The 24,460-nt window shown below is 40.3% G+C and overlaps 3 protein-coding genes across 4 annotated transcripts in view; 2 read left to right on the forward strand and 1 right to left on the reverse strand.

The window, feature by feature from the left end:
* Position 1: 1 nt before the first annotated feature.
* On the reverse strand, positions 2 to 5,127 carry LOC127660746 (tetratricopeptide repeat protein 9A-like). The gene is made up of 3 exons (XM_052151144.1): positions 4,427 to 5,127; positions 3,316 to 3,498; positions 2 to 2,844 (listed from the first exon to the last, which is right to left on the reverse strand). Exons 1-3 carry the CDS (start codon positions 4,869 to 4,871, stop codon positions 2,762 to 2,764), a joined length of 711 nt encoding a protein of 236 aa, XP_052007104.1. The 5' UTR covers positions 4,872 to 5,127; the 3' UTR covers positions 2 to 2,761.
* A 6,394-nt stretch (positions 5,128 to 11,521) lies between these two features.
* LOC127660745 (mediator of RNA polymerase II transcription subunit 6-like) lies at positions 11,522 to 18,577 on the forward strand. The gene is made up of 8 exons (XM_052151143.1): positions 11,522 to 11,587; positions 11,900 to 12,059; positions 12,368 to 12,459; positions 12,659 to 12,741; positions 12,861 to 12,969; positions 14,044 to 14,159; positions 14,268 to 14,295; positions 17,712 to 18,577. The coding sequence occupies exons 1-8, from the start codon at positions 11,569 to 11,571 to the stop codon at positions 17,873 to 17,875; spliced, it is 771 nt and encodes a 256-aa protein (XP_052007103.1). The 5' UTR covers positions 11,522 to 11,568; the 3' UTR covers positions 17,876 to 18,577.
* A 309-nt stretch (positions 18,578 to 18,886) lies between these two features.
* LOC127660735 (pecanex-like protein 1) overlaps positions 18,887 to 24,460 on the forward strand; it is a 66,181-nt gene continuing 60,607 nt past the window's right edge. For both annotated transcript variants that reach the window (XM_052151124.1, XM_052151125.1), the window contains exons 1-2: positions 18,887 to 19,133; positions 21,565 to 21,779. In XM_052151124.1, the coding sequence (XP_052007084.1) occupies positions 18,981 to 19,133; positions 21,565 to 21,779 (368 nt within the window). In that variant the 5' untranslated portion in view covers positions 18,887 to 18,980. The remainder of the gene's footprint in view (positions 19,134 to 21,564; positions 21,780 to 24,460) is intronic.

Consider the following 24,460-nt stretch of genomic DNA (forward strand, 5'->3'; position numbering starts at 1 on the left):
TGATGTCTTTAATACTGGAAATCATGTACAAGTATTATTAATGTTTTGCAATGATGACATCACAACAAAGTGAATGACAGGAGGCTGGCATTTCGCCAGATATGTTTTTTTGTTTTTTTCCTGTGTCACTTAACATAAACATTCAATTTAAATGATTCAGTGTGAGATTATGCTCTGTAACAAAATAACCTCAGTGCTCCACATTGCTGCAAATTAGTAAATGCTTCCTCATCAAGAGCAGCAGTATTTGAAATGACATTCAGATGTATTCAACAGTTTAAGCTTTCATTCTTGTCTGTTACACAGAATTGTATCTAGCTGTTCTAAATCCAGCATGTCTAGGACACCAACCCATCTGTCTCCAAGGATGATTTCCATCGAATCTCACCATAGCAACCAGTGAACCACTGAATTGGACTTTGTGTACCTGCTGTTTAGCTGCAAGTAAAACCCATAATAAGCAGTTGAGTAGAGAAATATTAAAATTCAATCACCTACTTGCAACGCCTTCACTCTTCAATATAAAGAAGACCAGTGTTAAAGTTACTCAAAGAAAGTAATCCACTCCAAATTATTAATTCTCTCAAATTGAAACAAGACTGTAAGAAGTAATCACATCACTAATTAATTAACTTTTTAGTTACTTTCTATGAAAAAAAAATTTCCCCTCCCAATTTGAAATGGCCAATTCCCAATGTACTCCAAGTCCTCATAATGGTGTAGTGACTCGCCTCAATCCGGGTTGCAGAGGACGAATCTCAGTTGCCTCCGCATCTGAGACCGTCAATCCATGCATCTTTTCACGTTGCTTGTTGATCGCATTACCACGGAGACGTGGCACAACTCACTACATGCCCCACCGAGAGTGAACCACATTACAGTGGTTATATATATATATATATCATATAGGTTACCCCATGTGATTCTACCCTCCCTAGCAACCGGGACAATTTGGTTTCTTAGGAGACCTGGCTGGAATCACTCAGCATGCCCTGATCTTCAAACAAGTAAACTCCAGGGGTGGTAGCCAGCATCTTCACAAACAAGATTTTTAATTTTCTACTCAGCTAATTGAAAGTAATGTCTTTATTTCCCCTGTCATTTTTTACCGCAAGTTATACACTTATTTCTAACACAGAAACACATACAGAAGTACATATTAGCATAATTCTTTAAATGTATTTTATATACAAGTAAATAATATTTAATTTAATTAACTTAATTATCAGGGTTTTTTTTATTAAAAAAAGTCATATGAGTTCTGTAACTAATTACTTTCCAATCACGCTACACCCAACACTGAAACAGAATCACTGATATATCACATCACAAACAAAAACACACACTCCTAAATATAACAATGATCACAGTTTATTTGACTCCTACATGCTTCTGTGTGCATGTGAGACTGTGCTTGATTTACATGCTTACACTTTTTAAGTCCACTGTATGTGTGTGTATGTGTGTGTTTGTACATCTAAACCCACTCTGTGCATGACAGATCTTTCCCACTGCTATTTGAATGTGGTGTTAAATGAAAATTCTCTCATCATTTACTTACCCTCATGCCATCCCAGATGTGTATGACTTTCTTTCTTTTCCAGAACACAAACAAAGATTTTTAGAAGAATATCTCAGCTCTGCTGGTCCATACAATGCAAATGAATGGTGACCAAAAATGTTAAGTTCCATAAAACACATAAAGACAGCATGAAAGTAATCCATTTGGCTCCAGTGGTATAATCCATGTTTTCAGAAGAAATTTGATAGGTGTGAGTTATAGACAGATCAGTATTTAAGTATAAAATACCTTTTTTACTATAAATTCTCTTCCTTGCCCAAGAAAAAAAAAGAAGAAGAAGAATGTGAAAGTGCAAGTGGTGATTGATTGTAAAAAAGGACTTAAATATTGACCTGTTTCTCACCCATACTATATATATAATTTCTGAAGACATGGATTAAACCACTGGAGTCCTATGGAGTACTTTTATGCTGCCTTTATGTGCTTTTGGAGCATCAAAGTTTTGGTCTCTATTCACTTGCATTTTAAGGACCAACAGAGCTGAGATATTCTTCTAAAAATCTTTGGGTTTAGAAGAAAATATAAAGTCATACACATCTGGGATGGCATGAGAGCAAGTAAATGATGAAAGAATTTTCATTTTTGGGTGAACTATTCCTTGACGTGAAGAGTAGGTTGTATATGATAAGTGTTGGCATCATAGTGACACTTAATTGCACTTCAAATGTCTGAGCTTCATGTGTTCACATAAAAATTTCAGAATTTCTGAATCATGACAGCAGAATCATCACGATCCAAAAAACAATATGAAAAAAGCTGCATTTATAAATGGAAACTGTGGATCCTCCACAAAAGGAATCTACAAAGAGTGTTCTGTGGAGCACAACTTAAGACTTCAATCATCCTGTGAGAACAAAATCAGTTTTATCTGTATGTTAGAAAGAAAGAATAAAATCAAACAATAAAAACCAAACCTTTGTATGCTACTAATTAATCCTTTAGAAAGTTTAATAAATGGCATTTGTGGTCTCCACACCCAGTCTCCACATTCTACAGAAGGGCACAGCACACCGTATTCAGCTCTTCAGTCTAATTCAGATACTGTTTCTGACAGGAAGTCAGCTGAGACAGACCCTCACTGTAATCAAGTCTTCCATGAAATACCAAACCATATCCACAGAGAGTGTGATGGGGGAGTGTGGGGTGTCTGTAGTGGAAAGCTAATAATGCAGGAGTTGTTTACAGAACTTCAGATTTCTCTCTCTGGGCATTTCGGCGAATCTTCATTTCCGTGAGCTGAATGTAGCGGATGACATTAGTGTCTGTTCCACACAAACACACAGACAAATAGGAAACAGCTGTTTTAACACAGAAAATGCGGACAGGAAATGTAGTGATAGATAAATCTCTGCAGTTTTATAATTACAGCAGAAGCACTGAATTTGAGATCAGATTGTGTAGTGGTGTGTGTGTGCTTTTGTGTGTGTGTTTGGGGGGGGTCAGGTTTAATTGGCTTATGAGGATAAGTTACAAACTGGTAATTACAAGGGTATTATACTATAAATGTGGTTTATGAGGACATTTCTAGTGTCTGCATAATTCAAATTGCATAAAAAACACACTAAACGATGTCAAAAGGTTTCTGTGAGAGTTAGGTTAGGGTTTGGTGATAGAATCTATAGTTCGTACAGTATAAAAAGCATTATGTTTATGGAGAGGAAAGCCACACCAACGTGTGTGTGTGTGTGTGAGTGTGTGCGTGCGTGCGTGCGAGTGAGTGTGAACTCACTGACCTGAGGGCTGTTGTTTGTGTGACTCCTTCAGGTAGTGCAAGGCTTTGTTGAAGTCTCCCAGGTGATAATATGCCACACCAGAGCGATACAGAGCTTTAAAATTCTCACCCTCTTTCCTCAGAACCTTCAGACAATATTCTTTTACTCGTTCATAATTTACCAGCTCCATCTGCAACAGACAAGCTACACACAACAGGAATTATGGGTATCCCCCTGCTGAAAAAAAATAATAAAAACAGCAAAACTAGCCAAGATGGTTTATAGGAATATTCTGGGTTTAACACAAATTTAGCTCAATCGATCGCATTCTTCTGTTAAAACTCGTGTTATTTGAGCTGTAAAGTTATTTAAATAGTAGTTTAATGGGCATGCAGGGTTTTCTTCTTTACACAGAAAAGGTTAGTAAGTGATTTGATCTCACTAAAATCATGTTCACACACATTGTTTAGATCTTTGGCTAAACTTTTGAAACAGTGAGTATTTTAACATTAACGGATTGTCCCCATTCACTTCCATTGTAAGTGCCTCACTGGAACCCAGATTATTATTTTTTAAAGAAAATGAGGGACAAGTCAAAATAAATGTTTGTGGTAATCGATATTATGCCACAAATGTTGTCGATTAAGCTTAACTTTTATTGAACCCATAATATTCCTTTAAACTTGTCTTCCTGCCTGAACAGTTTTTTTTTTTTTTCAACAGGGCTGTTTTACATTGCTAATTTAAGTTTATGATTATTATAGTTTATGATTAGTCGTGGTATAGGTATATGGTCTCATAGATATGGCCTATGTCTCATAGGTATGGCCTATGAGACAACACAATCAAAAGCAAGCTCAGATGACCCTTAGCGTGAGCCATGACGTAAATTTGCGTGCAGAACTGAAGATATTACACACAGAATCCCACTCCTATACTCTTTAGTTTCATTCAAGGCTGTAACCACATATTCAGGAATGGAAAACCAAAAATGGTCCAAATGCATCCCCGTAATATCTAAGCAGGTTTGGGCCCTGCTTCTGTCACGCTTAACAGGTGACATGCTTTGTAAAATCACTGCTGGTTTTAAACTGAGGGGCGCAGTTTGGTAAAACATGATGTACTTTCACACCTGCCAGGCTGTTGTAACACTCCAGCTCCGCGTTCTCCACCGCGCCTTTCTGCTCGTCCGTCAGGCTGGATTTACTGATGCTCTTCAGGACGGTTGAAGGGGACTTGATGGTGTCCGGATCTCCTAGCACGCGACAGAGACCCTTCATTTCCAGCAGCGCGCGGTGGTACTTCCCGATGGCCTCGCGGTATTTTTTATCCTTGTAGCACTGTGTGCCCTGCGTCTTGAAGTCCAGCGCTCGTTTCACCAGTTCAGCAGGCTCGTTTTGTGGTTTCACCGAACCGCTCTGATGGGGCGCGTGCGGCGGGTGGCGCGCGTCTCCGCGGCTTCTGCTACCGGGAGGCTGCACGACGCACGGAGACTGACCAGTAGAGCTGCTCATGACGCTCATCGCGCCGTTTCTGTTGCGGAGCATTGATTCAGATCTGTCCTGGTCCACACTCATCACCGATCCAACAACTGTATATGTGGATGCAGATATCTCGCGTTCGCTTCTTGTTACCGCTCTGTGCGACTTTGCATCCTCGTAGTGTCTGTCAGCGCGCTCTACGCTGTTTCCTATTACTGTAAAAGATGGATTCTCTCCCCACCTCGCCTCGGCACGTCCTGCTCTTACCGAATAACTCAAACGGGAGTGAGCGTGCGGCTTGATTCAAGCGTGCTCGCGCTGCCTTTAAGAAATGCGGTCATCACGGATGGAGCGCCAGAACAGGTTTGTATGGTGTTATTTTTGTTTCATATTAACATACAAATGGAAAGACATTTACTAACAAAAAGTTGGTACACAAATAAATTGATTGAGATCCACAAATAAATGTAAGAAGTTTAACAAAAATGAAATTAATTCATAGATAAATAGAATGAGATTTATAAATATATGTTAGGAGTTTCACAAAATAAAGTGAATTCACAAATAAATAAAATGAGGACTGCAAATAAAAATATTATTTACAAATATATTTTTTAACTCACAAATCCAACTCTATCCAGCATTTATTTGTGGATCGCTTCCTGTGCATTTGCAGATCACTACACTCATTTGTCGATTTTGAAAAATGTCCACCCAAATCTACAAATAGGTGGACTCCACCCATCATATATTCAAGTCAAACAGATAACGGCCACATTATTCGGACCAATCGTAGCACGTTCTGTCTTCAACCAATCACGCTTCATTTTACTGTCAGTGTGGGACCAAGAGTCACAGTGCTCTCATGAGCATGGAATCAGGCACTTACAGATAAACTCCAAGACCGCAAACTTCTTGTACATGTCCCTTGGTCACATCTACAACTTAAAGGTGATAGACCCTTTGCAGTCACTGCTCCTCGTTTGTGGAATCAGTTGCGACTTGACATAAGGAACGATTCTTCTATCTCTGTTTTTAAGCCTAGGCTTAAAATGCATTTTTATTCACTGTTTTTTAAAATAGCATTTTATTGAATTATAATGTTTCCAGTGATTTAGCTACCCGTCTGTTGATACATTTGTTTCTTAATTGTTGATTTATTGCATTATACATTTTATAATGTGTTTGTCATTATTTTGGTAAGTGTAAGCTGTGTATAAATGTTCTATATAAATCAAGTTTACTTACTTTTGCTTGCCTTTTAAAAGGTCTGATATGAGATTCTTTATTTTTCTGTTATGTCAGATTTCTTTTAAGTTACAAGGTGATGTCTTGAAATGGAAGTGCAATACAAAATTTAAATAAACCGTAACGTTGTCTTTGGGTTGACTTACTTAAAAATTAAAATTCTGTCATTTACTCACCCTCATGTTTTTGTTTTAAACCTGTACTATTTAGTTTCTTCTTTGGAATATGAGAATACATTGTAAAATGTAGATGCTGCTAATGATGCTTAAATGAAAGCGAGGCTGTCAGTGTAATAATAGTGTCCATAATAATACCTGACATCTGCTTTTGAGTTCCTCCCACAGAAGAAAGTCAGTCGTTTGGGTTTGGAACAACATGAATATGAGTATAAATGATGACTAAATATTTTTTGTAATTTAGTTGACAAATATTTTATTTATTTATTTTGTATAAATAAGGCATTTTGAGGTAAATAGGTTATAAAGAATGTCTGTTTTTAAAACACTTTAAAGCAAGTCTGTTGGCTAAAAGGTATGATTATTTTGGTTACAAATTACAGGATGTCATGCATGTAACTGAAAAAGTTAATACATTTGAGTACATGTATTTACACACAAACACTGGAATTGAACATTACAAATGGAGTGCTTGCATTTTGCTCGAGTTTGTTGAACATGAACATCCTCATTGCCATGTCATGGTGTTGCATCAGTTGTCTGGGATGGATACTCTTAGTCAGGGTAAGAGCATTCTGCACAAATGAATGGAAAAATAACAGTTTCCATCAACCGTTTCCATCTTTTGTGACATGGAGCAGAGAGCCCCAGTTCTCCAGTATCCTCACAACTCTTTTATTATTATTATTATTATTATTATTATTATTATTATTATTAGTGTCTCCTGTATCTCATAGCCCATATACTGCCTGAGTAAATAAGTGAAACATGCATTGTTTTACAGGGTTAACATAATTATCTATTCTGAGTAACACTGGACTGGTCTGCCATAATACATCTTGAGGGTTTGTGATATAAAATATATTTGTAAATAATATTTTTATTTAGAAATGTTATTTTATTTATTTGTGAAACTCCTTAAATATATTGCAAATCTTATTCTTTTTATTTGTGAATTCATTTCATTTTTGTGAAACTCTTTACAATTATTTGTGAATCTCATTCAATTTATTTCTGAATCAACTTTCTATTTGTGAACTTCTTTCCATTTGTATGCTAATATGAAACAAATCCATCTCCATAGGTTTGTTACTCAGTGCCCCACCCCCCCCACCCACACACACAGACAAAAACAGCTGCCTTGAGACACTGTTTAAATAGCAGCTGAATCTCGCCTTTCTTTTTTGATTCGCCCTTGATTCAGATCTGTTTTCTTTTCTTTCATTATGTTCATGGTGAAGTAATTGTTTACTCACATTCATTTCAATAAAAGTGAACTGCTCCTTAAACAACTAAAATCTTTTTTCCCACAGGTGTGTGTGTGATTGTGTGTAGTTAGCTGCTGTGGATGTTGTTGAGTGTTTCTGGGTGTGTCATGCAGTTTGCGGTAAATAGTGCTGGGTTGGGAGTTCTGCTTTGCCTAGTCTTTAATTTTCACTTATTCAAACACATGTGCAGATATACACACACACACGTGCAGATGTACACACACACACACACACACACAGAAACACACATACACACACACACACATACACATGTGCAGATGTACACACACACACACACACACACACACACACACACACACACACACAGAAACACACACACATACACTCTCTCTCACACACACACTCGTGCGAGCACATTGACATAAACAGACTATTAATATGGACATCTGAAAGCATGTAATTACTTATTAATTCAAGGTACTTGGAAATAAATGGTCAAATATGAGAATACCTGAAATGATCACATTTATGTTTTTTTTTAACAAAATACTTGTTTAACATATTAATTTTTGTTCAAGTCTTTTAAATCAAAAGTTTTTTTTAAATAACTGTATTAAAAAAAATAAGGGAAAGGATAGTTCCCCCTGTTGTCCCTATAAAACACATTGTTTTTCTTACAGTTTTTCTCGATTGTTTACACACATTTTCTGAAAGAATGCCTCATATTCTCAGAACTCTACACACAAATCACACACACAATGGGCAAAACCCCTCAATTCTCCTGCAAAATGAAACTTTACATTCAAAACAATGTTATTTCTTCTCAAAATGGTATTTTGTTTTCAAATGACACTCACAAACCATCATATGAATAGACATTTATAAGAACCAGTTGAACACTGATGTGCTAAATGTAAAACACTATGATGAATGGAAAACACTTCTTCTCCATTCATCATAATGACTTAGGCCTTTTTTTTGTTCAGTGTTACACTTACTACAGACAGTACATACATAAGTGTGTTGTAAAATATTTGAGAATATTGTTTTTATACTCAGAACACACAAATACACGGTAACAAATATATTTTATTTTTCCCACAAAAACAATGTACACAGTGTACATCCCATTCCCAACCAACACAATGTTGCACATACACTACATACAAAACAACAGAAGAATTTACTGTACACAGTTACAGTAAAAAAAAAACTATGCTGCATCCTCTCTTCTGTTGCGGTCTGGCCACAGCACCTCATCCACATCACAAACATGCGTCCTCCATAGCTTGGAGAAGAGGTATATGCGTTTGTGGATTTCGGTCATACACTTTCCATATCCAGGCAGAAAAAAATTCCTCAATAGGATTGAGGAATGGAGAATATGGAGGGAGATAAACAACTAAAAAGCGTGGGTGGGCAGTGAACCAGTTCCGAACCAGAGCAGCCCTGTGGAAACTTACGTTGTCCCTAATGACAACGTACCTGAGCTGCTCTGGGCCATCTACCTGATCTGGTGGAATGAGCGTGTTGTGTAGGGTGTCCAGGAATGTGATCAGATGGGCGGTGTTGTAGGGGCCAAGGGTAGCATTGTGATGGATGACGCCGTGGTGGGTAATCGCTGCACACATTGTGATGTTCCCTCCGTGCTGGCCAGGGACTTCAACAATGGCACGCTGGCCGATGATATTCCTTCCCCTCTTTCGTCTTTTTGTGAGGTTGAACTCAACCTCATCAATGAAGATGAACTGGTGCTCCACTGCAGCCACCTCTAGCTCAAGGACTCTCTGAAACACTCATGACAATATAAGAAATAGACATGAGTGGTCACTATTGTGAAGCACAATCATTATGATTACAATATTGAAATATGTATAATTTACTGTATACAGTGTTGAGTATGCATCGATTGTGGGACTCACTTGCACATAGTTATATCGCAATTCTTTGACTCTTTCTGAATTGCGTTCAAATGGCACCCTGTAGACCTGCTTCATCCTGAGATGATTTCTGCGCAAGAGATGGTCCAGTGTTGAGAAGCTTACCCTATCAATATTTTGAAATATGTCATTGTTTTCTATTATTTTTCTTTGTATTTGCTATAATGTTATGGCGTTGTTTTCTAGGACCATGTTTATGATTTCAGTTTCCTGTTCAGGAGACAGAACATGTTCCCGACCACCTTGTGTTGGTAATCTTTCAGTTCTGCCAAACAAATAGTAAAATACTGTAAATACAAAGTAGGTATACATTTCCTAAATACTTGAAACATACTTCACTGTATTTTTACAGAACAGTCCACAGGCAATACTGTACCACTGTACTCATTGAGTACTGTATTGATATGCAGTACTGCAATTTTCTAGTGAGAGTAGATTTCTTACCTATTCTCATTTCGGAAAGTCCGGATGATGGATGCTACAGTGTACCTGCTCAGATTTGGCTGTACTCTTTGCCCAGCCTCTACTCTCACTCCTCTGGCTTTGCCTCTGTTTCCAATGTTGGCATCCATTGTTCCATTGAATAGCTCACCTGTTGCCCTTTTATGCTAAAGCTCTGATTGCTAATTGTAAAACTGTGTGATGGGTGTTTGCCCTTGTGATGAGTCAGTGTGCATATTTGAATGGCAGTGTGTTCCTTGTGAAAACAAGATATTTTCTGCATGAAAATTGTGCCAAAAGCAGAGAATTGTGTGTAGTGTTTTGAAAAAAGTGTGTTTTAGAACTGCAATTTAACTGTAAAGCAGGAATTGTGCTTGTAGTTTAGCAGAATTGGTTCAGGGGGTTGGTGAATGAGTTACATGTTGTGGTCATTATGTCTCAAGTACCAGAATTTGTGTGTAAACAATTGAGAAAAACTGTAAGTAGGGTAAATAGATTTGTTATGAAAAATGTTCAAAGTGGGCTCACACTGACTGATCCAATCACAATGGAGATTATATTTATAGAATACTTGAGATATTATGAAATGCCAAAAGTGATTAAAATGAACAGAAAATTGTTAATCCTTTTCTGAACTGGTTATTTTTAATAATTATTTTCTTAATTTGTTACTCAAAAAAGCATCTTAATGTTTCAAAAGTATTTGCCCAAATTGACAAAGAAAATCACAAGAAATTTGACTTGACCATGACCAGCTTACTGGTGTATATCGCCATCTCTTAGGTTTTGTGACATTTTTATTTGACTAACATTGGGGTTGTAGAGTTTGACTGTGGCTCATGTGAAAGTGGAATTTAATGGTTTCTTAATCTTTTTTTTATTGATAGAGTCCTGTTTCTCTGCAAGAATCGAGTGATGTTTTACGCTGCAGTGCACTCATGCAGAAGTTTGCCGGCAGCGACTGCCTGCAGTTGGGAATGTACTGTGATGGTGATCTTTAAACAACATTGCCGTATAATATAAGACAATATAATATAATATAATAAACAATCTCCCTAAGATCTATATTAAAAATATTGTGTTCTAGTTATAATGTAGACATCTCTCTCTCTCTCTCTCTCTCTCTCTCTCTCTCTCTCTCTCTCTAGATAGATAGATAGATAGATAGATAGATAGATAGATAGATAGATAGATAGATAGATAGATAGATAGATAGATAGATAGATAGATAAAATAATTGAGTTGCTTTTTTTAATGTAAACTTTAAAACATACATGGCCTACATACATTATTGCAATAGCTAACCTATTATGAAAGGCTGTGAACAGGAGTATAGCAAAGCAAAGCAAAACGAAAAACAAACAAGCAACAACAAAACAAAGCAAAACAAAACAATATTTTTCATTCTGAAAATTGGTCATAACTATATTTTTAATAATTGAAAAATAAAAACAGCAGATGTAGTTTTTATTATAATATTTTTTACTAAACAACACAGAAATACAAAATGACAAAATATGTTATGCCAGGGCGGGGGGAAAATGTTATTTACGCTTATGTAAAAATGTTTTACCCAAAAGCAAGACAAGATTGATTAAATAAAAAACGTCGGACACTTCTCTTCGTATTATTTATAAAACACAGAATTTAACTGTCAAATTTCAAAGAAATATCAGGAATCGAACAATTAAAACGTTTAATTAATTTGTCATAGAACAGCGACGACTATTGCGTCATCGGCCTGCGACTGTGCTGGAAAATGTCGGTGGATTTAAGAGGTATTTTACCGCACTTTTTACGGATAATTTTGAGCTCATATATATATGTTTATATATCCACCGCTTTATTACTGGTGAATCCATTTCGTCATTAAATGGAAATTGTATATTCAAATATAATAGTCCATTTTTTTTCTTTAGCAGCGTCGCTGTGGTTTGTTGTGCTCAGAGGCTTAGTGTGTCATCTTATCATTCAGATTTTGTATTGTATAGTTTGTGTAATTTATTATTTTTGATGTATTTATGTTTCGTATCTTTGCACAGAAATAAAGTTTGCTTCTCGTTTGAATGTGAATTGATTTTGTTTGTCAGATAACCTGCTGGGCATCTCATGGGTGGACAGTGGCTGGGTGCCCATTCTGAACCCCAGTAATGTGCTGGAGTATTTCTCCGAGAGGAGCAACCCTTTCTATGATCGCACCTGCAACAACGAGGTGGTGAAGATGCAGAGATTAACCCTGGATCACCTTAAGTAAGCTAAATATGCTCTTAAACCATTTGAAACAAACAGACAGACAAACAAACAAACAAGCATGCATAAAGGCTAGACTCTGTTACACATGAGTAGTATTTGAGGCTAAAAGCACAGACACAGAAGATGTTACACATACATGTCTCTGTAGTATTCTTTTAAAGCTTGTTTTTGTTTTATTTCTGCTTTAGTTTTTTTATTTGGCACATTCCCTAATCAATTAAGACTTGTAGATTTTTGTTCTGACTGAACAGAAAAAGTGTGCTGTTTGTGTGCTTGGTGTGTAATTCTGATCTGTGTGCGTGCAGTCAGATGGTAGGTGTAGAATATATTTTGCTTCATGCTCAGGAACCGATTCTGTACATCATCAGGAAGCAACAGAGACAGTCGCCAACACAAGGTTAGTTTATGCATTGAAACACTGCTGATTCGTTTCTTCTGTTAACTGCCTGTGTGGCTATTGCTGTTTACCTTGATGTCTTTGTCCTTCCTCTCTTCAATCAGTCTTCTTTTTTGTCTTAATTCATGTTAAGAGTATGTAAAACATATATTGTGTGTCTTCTTTATATTCTGTTTCCTTTTCTTCACTTTTCCTGTAGTGATCCCCCTTGCTGACTTCTATATCATAGCTGGAGTGGTTTATCAGGCACCTGACCTGGGATCAGTCATCAATTCCAGAGTGGTGTGTTTATAACTTAAACTCACTGACCTGATTACAGTCTCTCTTACTCAAATGCTATCCCCACTCAACCTCTCCCAGTAAGAATGTTTATATTTAATGTTTATTTTCATGTGTGTCAGCTCTCAGCCGTTCATGGCATCCAGTCAGCATTTGATGAGGCAATGTCCTTCTGCAGATACCACCCATCCAAAGGGTACTGGTGGCACTTTAAGGACCAGGAGGAGAAAGGTGAGAACACAAACAGCAGATGGGAACATTTCTCAAGAACAGCTGCTTCAGGGGGCTGGGTTACTCAGCAAGTAAAAATGCTGACTACCACACCTAGATTCGCAAGTTCGAATCCAGGGCGGCTGAGTGACTCCAGTCAGTCTTCCTAAGCAACCAATTGGCCCGGTTGCTAGGTTGGGTAGAGTCACGTTGGGTTAATCTCCTCGTGGTTGCTATAATCTCATTGGGGCGCGTGGTAAATTCTGCATGGATGAGGCAGAGAATAGTGTGAAGTCTCCACATGCGCTAGGTCTCCACGCTAATGCGCTCAACAAGCAGCATAATAAGATGCGTGGATTGACTGTCTCACTGTACGTTCACACCAGAAGCGGCGAGAGCGTCAAAATTCGCTCTGGCTGCCCTGCCTTCGACGCTCAAGGACGCTCGTGGACGCTCTGACGTAGTTGAAATAGGTGGCAACGTTTGTTCAGAATGCTTTGTTTTGTGAACTATATTTAAAGGGGCCGCAATTTAAACATCCAGACATGTCGACCATTTACTTTTTGCCGACCGATCACAAGTAGCATATATCCTCATGAACTCTTTAAAATGTGAAAATAAGAAATCGATCGATGGCAGAAAGTAATTAAAATTATAGTTGTTTGTTATAAAAAATAGAATACATTTGTAATAATAACTGTGGTCTTGGTCATATATTACAGGGAAACCCGTCACGGCAATAATTCGTTTCTCCATTTTATCTTCGGAACGAATGCCGCCGAACCGCGTCACAGCTCATTACCATAATGTTGACTGCACTTGAACTTCCATCTGACGCCCACTCCGCCCAAGACTCGCCGTGCCACTTCTCGCCGCCGAGAGAAGCTGGCTGTCATTGAAAATGAATGACTTCCGGTCGATTTGACGCTCTCGCCGCCTCTGGTGTTAACGTGCGGTCAGATGCGGAGGTGAATCACTACGACACCATGAGGACTTAGAACGCATTGGTAATTGGACATGCCAAATTGGGGAGAAAAGGGGTGAAAATCCCCCCAAAAAGTGCTAACATATGTGTTTTTTTGGTTGTATTTATAGAGAGGGTAAAGCCTAAATCTAAGCGGAAAGAGGAGCCCAGTTCATTTTTCCAGAGGCAGAGAGTTGATGCACTGCTACTGGACCTACGCAATAAATTTCCCCCAACTTTCTATCAGGTATTATACAATTTTTTTAAGGGTTTTCTGAATGTTGTCTCTTAAGTAGCTAAGTCAGGACATCGGATTGTGGTTAAGCTTTAATTTTTTTTTCTTTTTGCTTTACAGCATAAACCAGGAGAAAAGCCGGTTCCAGGTACACAAACACACCTTTAATCAGCCATAAACGCACACACCATGTAACACACTACAAATAGAAATTAGTTTACATTTTCTAAATGCATAAAGGGTTCATGACATGGCTTTTGTATTTACTTTTAAAATGTTCTTTAAATTTCACTTATAATATTATTAAAAATACAAAACATATTTTTAAAACATGCTCATTTTCCACCCTCATTCTGACCCTCTGTCAGAAACACTCGGTTTTGGTGCTGCTTCTCCTTTAAGACTTGATAGTTAATGCCCACTGTTATGTTTGGCTCTCTGCTCTTGACTGACCTGGGGCACGTTAAATCTCAAAACGGTGTGCACCGTTTTGCTACGGTTTCCAGGTTGAATGACATGTTTCCTGGAAACGATGTGCAACAGGCTTTGAGGTACGTTTTCTCTCGTTTTGTGGGTGAGTCAGAGGTGATACCCAATCAGCAGCGACGTGTATATAAACCCTGCCGTATTAAAAAGGCAGTGCAATGGATCCAAATCAAGTCCTTTACAAATGTGTCCACTGCAGCTTTGTGTATGCAACAATTGAAGACATTAAAATAAATGTTTGCCTTGTCATTCTGAAATGCGAGGCAAATGCTGGATCACCATAATTAGGAACCACAGTTTCCACATATCCCTTCAGTAGATAGGGATATTCTCTGCTATTCTGAACGGGAAGGGCAGTGACTGTAACATTGAGCGTATTTTGTAGTATTAAACACGTATTTAAACCGATTTCTTCAGGCTCCGAAAATTCTTCGAAAAGAATGCAAATAATGGCTTTCTCAGCTGTCATAGTTGCAACACTTGCGTAACACCACAGGGTGTTCAACGCACCACCTTTTCTATTGAAATAAATGTTTTGCTATGTTTTGTTGGGGCTGTACGTGCCCCTGCTCCCTGTACTTGCCATCACTGCTCACCTCTACTGGGCGGAGCTACAGAATTGATTAATGGAAAAGTAGGCATTGATGTGTTGTTGTGGAGTAGGGATGAAATGCTTTGTCGACGTTTTCGACAACGTAGGCAATAAAACATTATCGACAATTTTCATTGTCAATTAGTTGTTTGATGTCATTTAACACAATATGAGTTCATATGAAACTCGAATGATGATGTGCGATAGGAGTGCTTTAGCTTGAGTGCATGTTTAAGGTTGTTCACCCATCGGAAGGATCGGGTTACATCCGCAACAGAGATGGAGAGTGAACCAACCTCTGTAGCGTCAGCCGCGAGTGCTCTCTCCGCGAGGGTGGTGTTGTTGTCCTCAAAACGAGCATAAAATGAATTAAGCTCATCCGGGAGAGAGGCAGCGGTGTTCATAGTTTATAGTCCGTGATGATGTTAATTCCCTGCCACATGCTTCTGGTGTTGAACTGTCCTTCAATTTTGTGCCTGTACTGGCGTTTGGCTGCTCTGATAGTGTTACAGAGGGCATAACTGGCTTGTTTACGCTCCTCCGCGTTCCCTGAATTAAATATAGAGTGCCGCACGAACCTCGCCGTTAACCCATGGTTTCTGGTTGGGGTAGATCCGTATTGTTTTGGTTGGCACAACGTCCTCTACGCACTTACTGATGAAACACGTTACGCTATCAGCGTAAACCTCGATGTCGTCATCAGAGGCGGACCGGAACATCTCCCAGTCCGCGTGATCAAAACAGTCTTGTAGCGCAGAGTCTGATTGGTCCGACCAGCACTGGATCGTTCTGAGGGTGGGTGCTTCCCGTTTCAGTTTCTGCCTGTAAGCGGGCAGAAGCAGAACGGAAGAGTGGTCCGATTTGCCAAATGGTTGGCGGGGGAGGGATTTGTAGCCATCCCGGAAAGGAGAATAGTAGTAGTCCAAGACCCAGCCGCCTCGTGTGTTGAAGCTGATGTGTTGGTGGTATTTTGGTGCTATTGTTTTAAAATTTGCTTTGTTGAAGCCCCCGGCAACAATGAACGCAGCCTCGGGGTGCGCGGTTTCCTGCTCACTTATACACCCATACAGTTCCCTGAGTGCCCGGTCTGTGTCGGCTTGCGGGGGGATGTACACAGCTGTGATGATGACCGCTGTGAATTCCCTCGGTAGCCAGAATGGTCGACACAGAAGCATGAGATATTCCAGATCAGGAGAGCAGAAAGACTTGATAAAATGTACGTTCCTCTGATCACACCATGATTTGTTGATCATAAAACATACACCACCACCTCTGCTTTTACCTGAGAGGTCTTTCGCTCTGTCCGCTCGGTGCACGGAGAAACCCGCGGGTTCAATGGCCGAGTCTGGAATCTCCGCAGCCAGCCAGGTTTCTGTAAGGCATATAACGCAGCAGTCTCTCGTTGGAAAGAGATCCGAGCTCTCAGCTCGCAGAGTTTGTTGTCCAGAGACTGAACATTTGCAAGTAGAATACTGGGTAGCGGGGATCGATTTGCGCAACGTCTTACTCTGATAACAACGCCGGCTCTTTTTCACCTTTGCGATGGGTCTGTAGTCATTAAGTCCTGTGATTTTTGGTTTCTTAGGGACAGGGATAATAATTGAGCATTTGAAGCAGCATGGGACTTCACACTGCTCCAGTGATCTGTTGAAGGTCTGTGTGAAGATGGGGGGCCAGTTAGTTAGCACAGGAACGAAGGCACGCTGGTGAGACGCCATCTGGGCCTAAAGACTTCCTTGACCTTTGCTTCCGAAAGACACGGCACACATCGTCTTCACATATCTTGAGTGCAGGTTGTGTAGCAGGAGGGGGGTTGCAGGAGGTGTTAATGTTTGTGTGAAGTGAAGGTCTGCGTGTGTGTGTGTGTGGGGTGTGAAATTGGGCTTTACGAATCTGCAGTAGAACACGTTCAGGTCATCAGCCAGTCGTTGGTCCACCACAGGGTTGGGGGTAGGAGTCCTGTAATTAGTAAGTTGTTTCAGGTCACGCCACACTGATGCAGGGTCGTTAGCTGAAAACTTGTTTTTCAGCTTCTCAGAGTAGCTTCTTTTAGCCACTCTGATTGTAGATGGCATTACATATTTATGGTAGCTATGAGTCAGTATCATGTTGCTTGGTCATTTGCAGATAGTCTTTGCTGTAATATTGCTAGACTTGCAATATATCAAACCTAATACATGTAGAGGTTGACCTAGCTGACATTACTGTAGACAGAAAGATTGCTGTAGATACATGAAACCATTTTGAACTTAAGGCCAAATAGAATTGTTTTGAAATTTTAATTGATGTTGGATCTTCTATAAAACCACATACAGCAAGCACATAATTATGCATTTTCTATCATGACTATCCATTCAAAATATAACATATTACATATTTGTCACTAACACAAGTTTTGTTTTAAATTTGGTGTCATGAGATGCAGCCTGCATTCAGTGCAAATGCATAGTTTCTTTAATATCTTTCCTTTGTCATTTTCTCCATAGTGGAGGTAAAGAAAGAGCCAGAAGTGGCACTTGAGACAGCAAAGCCTCAAGAAGAGAGAGACACAAAACCATCAGCCCCTCCTGGCCCTGCTCGCCCAGCACCTCCCACCCCCAACTCTAACCCTAACAAACCACCACCTGAGAAACGTGCTCGCCTGCAGTGATGCGTTATGGCTCCTTACAGCCTTGCTGTAGTGCTGAAGGACTGCATAAAACATACGCAGATTAAACACGCATACTCTTGTGAGCAGGTCTCAAGACCAGCTAACTAAAGGTGGACTGTTACGGTTACTGTAAATAAATGAGTTTTCTTCATAATTTAATAGTAGGTGTTTTTCTAATAAGGGAAGTGAATTTTTGGTTTGATTTTCTGTATTTTATCATTGTGCCATGAGCTATCTCTCTCACACACACACACACACACCGTTGAGAGAAGCTGTGATTAAATTCGGTGTCAGTTTTTCAGAACCTTTGTGCTGTCTGATTTGTTTTCATACATAAGTTTTACAGACCTTTTCTGCTGATTAAAGCTCAGTCTTTGTACATCCTTTGTGATACAGTAACTTAGCTGTAATTGTGATAGCTGTGATTTTTTACTAGGATGTTTGGTGTTTTGGTCCTCCGATTGAGATTATATTGAGCGCAGCGCCCTCTTGTGGACAGATTGAGAGGCGCTGCTTGTGCATGAACGTGAACAGCGTTGTTTTTGGTGCGCTAAAAAGAGATTCACAGCCAACCGATACATTCTGAAGACGTTTCAGTTTTATGCATATGACCCAAATACAACCAGGCCTGGCCTAATTTATTCCACTTGAATGCGCACTGTAAACGGATTCAATGCATTAATACATAACGGTGCTTTAAAATGAATAAACGGGATTTTCTCAAATATAATATTTTTTTTATTGAGAAAAATAACCAACCATTGACTAAGAGAATTTTAACAAGATTATTATTATTATTATTATTTTTTTAGCTAAACAGGTTGTTAAAAATCACAGCGCTTTTAACAGCGTCGCCCCAGATGTTTTTGTTGGTCGACTCTCGCGTGCACCGCGCGGAGGCGCTACAGAATAACCCGCGTCTCCAGCACGCGCAACTCCACTCTGCTCGAGCTGTGCGCGAGTGACAGGAGGCGCGCGAGGCACGATGGGACAGGTAGCGCAGCGCTGGAGGACCACAGAGAAGAAGATGGCTGCGACGGAGCTCGGCGGGCCAGCGCCGCGCGTCCTGCACCGAGACGGCTAAACAGAGGTTAGGGTGGTAAATATGGGGTCGCAAACCCTGCAGATCATGCGGCAGGGGGTGTGGGCGTCGGTGACGGGTGGATGGTACTACGACCCTCACCAGACCACCTTCGTGAACGCGCTTCACCTTTACCTGTGGCTGCTGCTGCTCTGCCTCCCATTCACACTCTACATGGTGAGAGATGCAGCCCGTCCGTCTTTCTCTTCTATCCCTCTACCTTCATTCTCTAACCCCCCTGTATCCCACTCTCCATCTCTTCTTTCCGCTCTCTCCATTCGTCTTTCTTTCTCAGTTCCTCTCTGCCCATCCACCCGTTTCCTCTCCACTATTTCTCATTCTCTCCATCACATCTTTCACTTTATCTCTCATCTCTCCATCCCTTGTCTTCCTTCTCTTTATCATCCATCTGTCCCTTCTCTCTCTTTCTATTCATCTTTTATCCAGCTATCTACTCCACACTGTATTTCTTATGTGATCTGTGTGTAGGAACAGCTTTATTACAGTTGAATCAGTTCAGTTTAAAAGTAAGTCTTTGTTTAGGTTTTGACCGTTTATGCAGGATTTTGTGTTTAGTTCTGGTCTGGGCTTTGCTTGTGACTGCTTCGCCATTCGGATTGTGCTCAAATCTAATCTGTACTTTACTTATTATTTACTAAGAAAAATTATGAGCATATCATATATCTTGGCCTGAAAGTTGAAAAATATTTGTCTTAAAAGCTTGAGTTTAGAAGGGTTTATAGGTTCAAAAGAAAAACAGACAGATAGATAGAGAGACATATAGATATGCCAATATAAATCTATGGGAATCTAAGTTTGATAGCTGTAGGTTGAAATTAGGGATACACCAATGTATTGGCAGCCTATATTTATCAGCCAATTATTGACCAAATTAAAACCATTGGCATATCGTTTATAAGCATGATTCACTGATATGAAAAACGGATGGTTTAATTATAATTAATTAGTAACGCACTTTGTAAAAACTCTGTGAATTAAATTGCACAATCCAAAAATAATTGGCTAATAGCCATAATATGTAGAAGGGTTGGCAATGTTATATTACATTTTCATGTCTTTCCTGTTCCCATGATAATATGGAAAAATCAGCATAAATGGACATTTACAATTGTGAAAATAGCACATACATATAGCCTACATGATGAGGGTAACCATCCAAAATGCTTTGAAACCAGCAGACTTTGATTTCTGAGATATGGGAAATTATATATATTGGAAATTATTTCTTGATAGAACAGTAAAAAAAAGAAGCATTTTGTCATGCATTTTTAAGCATTCCTAAGTAAAACAGTTATCTGGGGCCAAAATAAGCTAACTGAAAAAATAATCATATCGGCCTAAAGGTTTTTTTAAGTCTGTATCGATATTGGCCAAAAATTTTCAAAACAGTGCATCCCTACTTGAAAAACTCTAGGAGGAGTCAGTGTTAGAAATGTTTGCCTTTGTTTAGGGATTTTGGAAAACCCTAAACGAAGTCTGTGTAATAACAGTATGCTGGCATTATAAGGTCATCATAATTACTATGACTCATCCACATCTGACAGTGGGTCAGGTGGATTAAGCTGACCAGAATAAACTGAGCACATATGTTTCACACTTCCTTCAGTTAAAACCCTCAATGATGCCCAGGCGAACACCGATTCAGTGCTCACAGATTTCCAAAGAAGTTGATCACCTGAAATTCAGAAAGTTCTAGACGTCCCTCCCCATGTGTGTTTGTTGATTAGCCTAAATATGTAGGCTAATTTGACCATGCTTTCAGCTGTCAGTAAGAAAGGATGAATTGTATGAATGAATCTTGATCTTTGTCAGCGTAATTTGGGATATCATAATACATCTTTACTGCGAAAAATATACTCCTGTTTGCAGTCTATTTAAAAAAAAAATTCCTTATAATAGCCACCATTCATATTATTTTTAAAGCCTTGCCTGATCTACGGCTGAGGTGTCAGGGAAGGTCCATCTTTAGTATAGATGGAGGGACTGGTGTTACTCGGTTGCTCAGGTTTTGTGTTTTCGGCCTGACTGCGGTGCATATTTCACTTCCAGCAAACACCAGGGAGTTTGTTCATCTTTCAGGGTTCTTATTTGTTACTTCTATTGCCTTTCAAACAAAACTAACCACATTAAGTCCTTCCCTGCTGTACCACTATTATCTCTAGCTATATCAACAAGCAAACAATTTATGTGCCTTTCAGCATTGTGTCATACAGGGTGAATATCATTTTGGAATATGTGTGTCAGATATGTAGAAGTATTTGGTGTAGGATTGTATTGGAGACACAGATTCATTCAGTGCCAGGCTGCTTTTAGCTGCTGTCCTCCGGTTGCGACATAAATATTGCTGCCTTTCTACATAACTTTGTAACTTTATATATCAGAGTCCTATATTTATATTCAAGATGTATACAATGGCAGGATGTTGATGGGGTGGAAACGTGAGCGTATCACACCTCAGTGCCTCAGAGTAATGTTTCTGAGGAACTGATGGTTTACTTAATTTGAAAAATAATAGATATGTAGATCTAATAGAACAACTTTTTTGCTTTCTGCTCCGTTAAAAACATTTTTCTCACTTTCTCTTTAGGCATTGCCCCCTACCATGGTGATTGTAGGCATCTACTGTGGGGTGACAGCAGGTATGTTTGTGCTACTGAAGGCAGTAAATTATCGCCTGCACACCACTCTGGATGAAGGGGAGGTGGTGGAGCTGCGGGCAAAAGGGAGCGAGGGGCGGGGCCAAGGGGTGGAGCACCAGCACGAGGGTACCAGCACCCTGCAGGAGGACTCAAACGGGCCTGGGTAAGAATCGAATATGGCTAATCCATAAGATACTACACCAAATTCAGAACTACTGAAACTAAATGAGTCTGATACTTCTCAGGAAGTTTCTAATCAGCTCAGGAAAGGTTCTGATTTAACTCAGGAAAGGTTCCGATTCAGCTCAGGAAAGATTCTGATTCAGCTCTGGAAAGCTTCTGATTCATCGCAGGAAGGTTCTGATTCATCTCATGAAGTTTCAGATTAATTTCAAGGAGTTTCTGATTCAGCTCAGGAAGGTTCTGATTCATCGCAGGAAGGTTCTGATTCATTTCATGAAGTTTCAGATTCATTGGAGCTTCAGCTTAGGGAGTTAACTCAGGGTTGATTCAGCTCAGGAAGGTTCTGACTCACAGAAGGTTCGATCGTCTCATGAAGTTCAGATTTCAAGGTTCTGATTCGTCGAAGGTCTGATTCATCAGGAAGGTTCGATTCATTCAGAGTTTCAGATTCACTCAGGAGTTTCATCAGCTCAGGAAGGTTCTGATTTAACTCAGGAAGGTACTGATCTAGGAAGGTTCTGATTCATCTCTGTAAATGTTCTGATTCAACTCAGGAAAGGCTCTGATTCTTCTCAGAAAGGTTCTTATTCATCTCAGGATTTTTCTGGTTCAGTTTAGGAAAATGAATATTCAGCTCTGTACATTTTTGGCAGCTCAAGAATGGTTCTGATTTCACTCAGGAAAGGTTTAGATTGCATTAAGGAAATTTTTAATTCTGCTCAGGAAATTTTTGAAAAGGACTAGTGCTGGAGCTCAGCAGTAGAGATGCTTCTGAGAGCTAATCTGGTGTCATACTGGATCCATTCATCACCCACTGAGAGACATGAGAAGGGAGGAGGGAAAGGGGTGAGTTAATCAGGAGAACAAGAATAGAACCTTAAACACCAGCACACACACAGCTGGTGCCCTTGTTCATAAGCTCAGAGGAGACAGAAAGGGTCTGCAAACTATCAGAGGTGAAAAGATTGCTTGAGGTTGCACATTTTCTACGAGAGCAAGCATTGCTGACAGAGTCAGAACACACCAAACACAGTTACTCAAATCATGAATCAAGCATTTTAGGTAACCGTTTCTACAGACATCATTACACAAGAAAACGAATCGGTTACTAACGTAACCTCGGTTCTCTCTAGATGAGGGAACGAGTATTGCGTAAGCTAGCTTACGCTACAGGAAAGATTCATCTTTTGTGAGATATTGAAGCCAAAAAATTATCCTTAATTTTGTATCCATTGTCAACGCAGTGCGGCAGCTGCAGACCTTGAGCGGGCTAGCTAGCGAGCTCATTGGTTGCTCTGCGGCAACTGCTGCAGCCTATAGACGAGCTTGGGCGAACTCGCATCCAATGAGAGGCGTCCAGCGCTCACTGCATCAAAGCCCGCCAAAAGGGCGTGACTAGAGTGCATATAAGCGTAGTTCGTAGGCTGGAACCCTGGTTTTCATTGAATGAAGCGAAAAATCGCTGCGTGGCGCGAGCACGGCCGGTTACGCTAATACTCATTCCCTCATCTAGAGAGACCGAGGTTACGTTAGTAACCGATTACGTTCTCTTACGAGAGGTTATCTCGTATTGCGTAAGCTAGCTTACGCTTCACGGGAACCCTTTGTCAGCGCCGTCGTGCCAAGCATCCACTGCATGAGCCCCAGGGAATTAAGGGGACCGGGGAGCCCTTGTGAGTGGGGAATTAATATTTGGCCGGCAAGAGTGCGGGCCAGTGTGTGTGTAGTACATAAGCACATAGACAGAGCAGCGGTGCCGGTCTGTGTGGACTGTGTCCCATTAATGCAGCTCACCAGGGGAGCTGTAGCGTGTTAAACCGCTAGCAGTTTAGCCTGCAGAGCGGGTACTTCCAGATTGTAAAATCTGACAAAGGTGGAGGTGAAGCCCAGCCCGCTGCCACACATATGTCGTGAATGGAAATCCCGCTGGACCATGCCCACGAGGAGGCCATGCCTCTAGTGGAGTGAGCCTTAATGCCTAGCGGGCATGGTAGGTCTTTTGACGCATACGCGGCAGCAATAGCGTCCACTATCCATCTGGACAGTGTCTGTTTCGGCGGCGAGACCTTTGGTGCGCCCTCGAGCGAAGCAAAGCTGCTCGGAGCTTCTGAAAGATCGCGGAGCGCGCAGTATACAATCTCAGTGCTCTGACTGGGCAAAGGAGATTGGCGTCGTGTTCGCTATCAGATGCTGGTAGCGCCGACAAGGAAATGATCTGTGCTCTGAAAGGAGTACCGACCACCTTGGGGACGTAGCCGTGTCTAGGCTTTAAAATGACCTTGGAGTCACTTGGTCCAAACTCAAGACACGCAGTGCTGACAGATAGCACGTGAAGGTCTCCCACCCGTTTAACTGATGATAGGGCAGTTAGAAAAACGGTTTTAAGTGAGAGGTGTTTCACATCCACGGATTGAAGCGGTTCGAAAGGGGGCTTTCATAGCTCGAGAACTATAGAAAGGTCCCAGATAGGAACCGATGGGAGCGCGGAGGGTTCATCCTTCTAGCTCCCCTGAGGAAGCGGATGACCAGCTCGTTTTTACCCTGTGACTGGCCGTGCAGGGGTTCAGCGAGCGCCGCGGCGGCCGCCGCGTACACTTTGGCGTGGATGGGGATCTGCCCTTATCCAGCAGCTCTTGTAAAAACACGAGCAGCGGCGACACC

This window comes from Xyrauchen texanus, chromosome 20, assembly GCF_025860055.1.
Source record: "Xyrauchen texanus isolate HMW12.3.18 chromosome 20, RBS_HiC_50CHRs, whole genome shotgun sequence".
In the NCBI taxonomy this organism is placed as follows: domain Eukaryota; kingdom Metazoa; phylum Chordata; class Actinopteri; order Cypriniformes; family Catostomidae; genus Xyrauchen; species Xyrauchen texanus.